General features: G+C 35.9%; 1 protein-coding gene across 9 annotated transcripts in view; it reads left to right on the top strand.

Annotated features, from left to right (window-relative positions):
- LOC110458764 (tight junction protein ZO-1-like) overlaps positions 1-5,252 on the top strand; it is a 136,725-nt gene extending 131,473 nt beyond the window's left edge. For all 9 annotated transcript variants that reach the window (XM_021510656.1, XM_021510659.1, XM_021510657.1 and 6 more), the window contains one exon: positions 603-5,252. In XM_021510656.1, the coding sequence (XP_021366331.1) occupies positions 603-706 (104 nt within the window). In that variant the 3' untranslated portion in view covers positions 707-5,252. The remainder of the gene's footprint in view (positions 1-602) is intronic.
- The last annotated feature ends 1,306 nt before the right edge of the window (positions 5,253-6,558 follow it).

Genomic DNA, 6,558 nt, shown 5'->3' on the forward strand with positions numbered 1-6,558 from the left:
TCTCAATGAAAGTCATGTTTCGTATTCAAACATAGTGTCTACGTCTTAATAACCTTAAAATGAAACAATGAAAATTTTCGGAAAAAATACTTCCAAAGCAAAACTGGAAGAGAATCCTAAAATTAGTGATTCAATTGTTCTGAATTTTCGAGGATGAAAGTTGGTTGTGAAATAAATACTAGACTAGACTAATTGGTGTATAGTGAAGAGGTTCAGTACCTTTAGAGGCACGGTAGTCTAGTGGGAGGATGTCAGGCTCGTGACCGAAGGGTTGTGGGTTCGAGTCACGTCACGACACTGTGTTGTATCTTTGAACAAGACACTTTACTCCGCTTGTTCCAGTCTACTCAGCTGTAAATGAGTACGTGGTTGGGCAGTGCCAGAATTGATGAATGCTAGCTGTAAGCGCTGAAAGGGCAGCACTGGCTATAGCTATATGCTCCCCAGGGAGTTGAGAAAGATATTGGCTGGTTGCAAAGGCCCTATAACCACGGATAATAACTTGTAAACCGCTTTGAGACTACCTACGAACTAGGTTGTGATAAAGTGGTATATAAGAACCTCGAATTATTATAATTATTTGTTACTGTTATGTATTACAGGACATCCCACACAGTGGCAGAATATGAACCTGGCCGGCATGGACCAAGGTTCTCAGGGTAAAGTAGGCAAGAGTAGCGTATCCGTCCTGGTGGACCATTTCTGATCCACACACTCATCCACCTAAAGGTCCACGGAGTCGGCGGACAGTTCCACATAAGTTCCACTGACCAGGCAATTCCACGCTAGTTATACTGACGAGTCACTCATCCAACTCGAGGTTGAAACGGTAGGTGGACAATTCCACGCAAGTTATACCGACCTGCACTGTGCAGACAAAGAGGACGTCACGTGTGGAATGGCAATTAAAGTGGATAAGGTTAATATTCCACATGAAGTGGATAAGGGTAATTTCTATCCAGACAGTAGACGCCGTTGTACAATGGAAACAGGCCAGCAATGGATACGTTCACTGCAAACCGTATAACTTGTATACTAAGTACAACATGGACACAGGGACTGGATACGTTTAATACAAACCGGATAACTTGTATACTAAGTACAACATGGACACAGGGACTGGATATGTCTCCATCTGGTCATGTGCTTCGTCAGTGGATAATGTGGATACATTACAGGATGGATATCCACACATGGGAGTGTATACTGAATACTGCATAGATGATACCAGATTCTACATCAGTACAGATCTTACGAACAGTTACATCTATAAACGGTTTATTATGTATTTCATCCACTCAGGAAATTAAACAAAACTTTTGTTTTTGTGGTCTAAACTTTTAATCTTCACAGAGATATACACTTGGGTCTTCTTGTGGGAGGAAACCAGAGTACCCGGAGAAAACCTGCGTGGTAGGGCAGGTGACCCCATACCTTTTCACATCTGATTGGGGAATCCAACCCCGGCTGCTTTGGTGAAAGGCAAGTGCGCTATCCACTGCACCACCCGGCCACCCAATCAGGGATACTGTATAGTTTGAACAAGTCTGAAGTAAAAACACAGTCTGAACAAGTCTGAAGTAAAAACACAGTCTGAACAAGTCTGAAGTAAAAACACAGTCTGCTTCGTATCCATAGTTTAGAAACCCTAACATATCATTATGAAATGCAATGAAATCAAAAGTTACAGAGAACATGCCCTGGTTGAACTCAATCTTATAAATTAGGCCATATTCAGTCAAAATTAGACAGGATTGCTTCCATTTATGATGGTAACAACTGTTTTTTCGGCAATATTTTATGACAGACTTGCCTACATTTTTATTGGTCAGTTCTGTTGTATTGCAATAGTTTACAATGGATTTGTTCCATTACATCCGTCTAGTTGTACAGTTGATCAGACCGAGCCACAAAATGGGAGGATTATTACTTTTACACAGATTCATTCAGGTTTTGCTATATTGAAGTACTCAATTGAAACGGCAGCAGATTTTGAGATGAACATGTTATATTTCAAAACTTGATTTGATACATCATGTAATGTTCCTGAAATGAACATTGGAAAATTTGTCGTTTACTGTTCTTTAGAGTTGATGATGTTAGGAGCATACAGAACAATAATTGTAACATTGTATTTTTGTTTACATGTCAATCTTTTTGTGTTTGACTTACAAGATCTCCTTAAGTTTTAAGTTTACCGTTGACAGCTTAGTGATAGATGTTCATGTGTTGTGAACTTGGTTCATGTGTTATGAACTACATTGTAACTATGAGCGTGATCTTTTTGGTTGTGATTTACAATTAATACTTACATGAGCCGGTTGAATTGTGATCACCATGAAAGGAATGTAATCAGGATAAAAATGGGTGTGGTTATGATAATTAGCATAAAAAGGGGCGTGGTTATGATAATCGGCATAAAAAGGGGGTGTGGTTATGATAATGAATCTTTCCGGCATGCTTTATTCAAAATGAGTTTTCAGGGGAAAACAACTCTTATAAGATATAGATTTTGGAAAATATGATATTGAAACGAAATCTCCAGCGACTGCTAAACAAGACACATTGTTGATGTTTTTATTTATTTTTGAGGTTGTCTTGACCTTTTCACCCCTAGGTAACTTTAGTAGACTCTACCATGCATTGGTGGGGATGAGTTCATTATGGTCTACAGGGGTGAAAGGGTTAACTTTTCCAATGACCTAGGTTGTTCTCATTCCTCCAGTGTGTATCCTGATCGCATTTCCAGTCATTGACATGTACAGATTTATACAACTCTAAAGGAAGGATTTATCGGGCCTTTTTAACTATTTAGCCTCATTACATATGATCAGAGTCATCGGCCCAGGACAATGTATAGATGAAAAGTGTGTTGTTTGAAGTCAGTGGCCCTGATTATGTATATGTATAAAGTTGGTGTTTTATCCATGAGCCTGGTTATATAGAAAGTTTACACTTCCACTGACTATATGTATAGATTCAAATTTGGTTGGTGTCAGGCCTGCCCTGGTATTTATACAAAGTTTGTCATCATGGGCCCTGGACTATGTATACAAGTGAGGGTTGTGTAAAGAGTCATTGGCCCTGATCATTAATCTGAATACAATTTAGTATATCGTCTATTTATAATGTCCTGAGCCCTGCACACTGAACAGACTAAAAGGGCCCTGTACTATTTAAACTGGAAATTGCCTTATAAGGGGTTAGGCCTAAAGAGGCCCCGTATTCTGTATAATGTAGTACTACTATACAGGAGATTTTATGAACAAAAATATATTCGTTTTCTGTGATAAAACCTGATATTTGTACGTTGAAAGTAAGAAAATTATAAACATGTTGATATTAAGATATTGTTAGGTAACCTTACTGCTGTAAAATGTTGATTTTTATCATTATTTGTTAAAACGATCAGAAAATATAGCTTTGTGTATACAATTTTGAAAATATCTTTCTTTAACTTATTCACCCCTTTGAAGACACAACTTAACTCTTCCAATTCAAAGCTGGGAATAGCTCATCATGAAATTTGAGGGGTGAATATGTTAGTAAACGTTTATGGTTGAAAAATGACCTGAGCTGCATCATTCTTCTCTCACAGCAAGTAAAAGCCGTTTCTGGTACTTTTTTTTTTTTACTTTTACTAAGTCGACTTGAGTGATGTATTAAGGTTGTGAGTCGCCCTTTATATGTGATTTTACGTGAGGTTGTGTTTTCTTTATTTTTCTCTGTTCGTGTCAACTTATTTGAAGAACTATAACTTAAAGGGACATTTTTTTGTGATGTGAAAAGTTTGTAATTACGGATTGACCGTCATTTTGACGGCATATACAGTAGTATGAATGCAGTTGCATGGCAACGAACATATTCTATGGTGCGCGTTACAATTTATTTTATGTGAATTTACCTTTATGTGAGTTTTTTTCTTTATGAAAATCAGAAAATATATCATACTCAAATATTTTTGTCACACTTAATTTGAAAATTTGCTGAAACGAGAACACCAATGATTATGACAAAGGGAATTAACTCTGATATAAATTTATTTTTGTTAAAGGAAGTGTTCTTTGTTCCAGAGAAGCACACATAATAGTTTTATATATTTCTGCTCGTTCTATTAAAATGTCTGTTGTATCTGTATGTTATGTAATATAATGGAATTGATAAGAGAATTCGTCAGTTTTCAAAACAACAATACATATATATATCACTGCAATAAAAGTATGATATATTTTTTTTCAAATTCTTTCTGGAAATTTGAAATTGCCCCTTTGCGTTACCTATCTATTGTACTAAACACCCGCTCTCCGATAGTGTCGTTTCTAATTTGTTCCTTTAACTAGACAGGATGTGTACCAAATAATGAAGTTTCACAATATTTTTGTAAGAGAAGACATTTTTCGTTCATATTGAACACAAAAATGATTGTCTTTTTATCCAGTGCAAGTTTCATAATTCTAGTTATAACAAAAACAATTAAATATTTCAGGTGATTAGTACGACAAAAACAGTGATTGTAGCGTCAGTGCTGATGTAGAATGTTGACTTTAGAAAAGTGTTGAGTATTTTAGAGATGATTTTTGTAAAAACTGTCAAAGAGCATTATTTTGTTATAAGAGTGCTGAGGTGTGCTTACCATTGTTGGTCACACCTCATCGTTCTGAATAGAATGGATCTGATGTACAGTGTATGTGGAGATGTGTGTTCCATTGTAGATCAACTGGTTCTTTAGAACCAGCCATCAAAATGGTAAATGTTCTGCTGTACATTTATTTTATTGTACTATTAAACTGTTTTCTATTGTGAATACAGTGGGTTCATTTGAATCCACCAATCTCGTGATATTTAAACCATGTACATCCGTTTAAATTTGCCTGATCATTTACAAGTTGTATTATTTTAAAATTGTAACAAAAGTGGAATTATATAAAGAATAAATCAAACAGAAATGCTACATCTATGCAGCATTTAATATATTCAGTCGTGGGCCCTGTAGATGAATGGGGCCCTACTTATGTATAGAAAACACCTCTTGCCACTGTTAGGGGTACCCAAAGGGGAATCAATCACCTACTGTAAGAGGCCCAGGAAGGGGTAATCATGTGGATAGCAATAAAATCATTTGTCATATGAATTACAAGGAAACAGTATTTTGTATGTGCTGTTTGATCATTTCATGTAAATAATAATGTGTACAGGGAGGTATTACTCCTTGTGATTTATACTGAAGAGAAAAAATAAAATATTCAAACATCTATATTTTTCGTACATTATTTTTAGCCCGCCATTATTATTACGCAAAGACATGATACAATCATACACTACAACAACAAGAAAATATTTAAAATTATTTTATTTCTATACAATTTCAACATACATATTTTAATATAATAAATAGAATTTAAACAGGAGACAAAAAACATGTCATAACATTCGTGTTTTGTCAGTCTCGTCAACCCACGTCCAATGTAGCTTACCTCTCGTTCTTTTGTTTAAGATTGAACAAATTCTTAAAATGGCACAAGAATGTTCAGCACAAAATATGCACCATCTGCTTCATTAATGCTAGACCCAAATAGTTTAATCTTGCTCGTAACAAGCATTTCCATCAGCTTAAAAATTTATGTTATCAGCCCATAATGTAAAAAAATGACGTCACCGTTTGTAACGTCGCTTTTGATTGGCTGATACAGCGGCATATTAATTTCTAAGAGAAAAGAGTCCATCAATAAAAGTGGATTTCCACAGGGATTGTGTAAAGTAGGTTAAATTATAAGGATTAACTTGAATATATGTTTTATGTTATGGAGCTATAACACAAAAAAGCGGAGTGTACTCTCATCATAAACCGCTTCACGGTTTATTTAGAGTACACTCCGTTTTTTTGTGTTATAATTCCATAACATAAAAGATATATTCAAGTTAATCCTTAATGAAAGGTCCTTAAAAACATACAGTCAAAACACAATCTAGAAGGAAGAAGCTACCAGCTGTACCGCAATGCTTACTGATGTAGGATCAAAGCCAGAACTTCGTCCAACTAATTATTGCCAAAGATATTTTCAATATATTCTCAACTAATGTTTGTGTGTAACATCCTATTGACAGCTATCATGGTCATTTAAGGACGTGCCAGGTGGTGGAGGAATGCTGAAGTACCCGGAGATAAACCACTGACCTACGGCCAGTACCTGGCGACTGCCCCACACAGGCCTCGAAACCCGCGACCCAGTGGTGGAGGGCTAGTGGTAACAGAATGTCAGACGCCTTAACCACTCAGCCACCACGGCCCCGCTACATATTCAATCAATTGTATATCTGTAATTTGCATACTTTACAGCTATAAGTAATACATCTTTCTTAATCATCATTCTCTATTACAATTAAGTCGATTACTGTTAAATCATAAATTTTAATGGGACATTAAATTTCGTTTATTTTGTGGATAACAAAAATCCACGAAATTAAATCCCCAACGAATACATAAATTTTGTATGATATAGATGGGGGGAAATCAGAAATCACCGAAATATAATGTCCTTGAAACAGACTTGTATATGA

This window comes from Mizuhopecten yessoensis, unplaced genomic scaffold, assembly GCF_002113885.1.
Source record: "Mizuhopecten yessoensis strain PY_sf001 unplaced genomic scaffold, ASM211388v2 scaffold9739, whole genome shotgun sequence".
NCBI classification, from domain to species: Eukaryota; Metazoa; Mollusca; class Bivalvia; order Pectinida; family Pectinidae; genus Mizuhopecten; species Mizuhopecten yessoensis.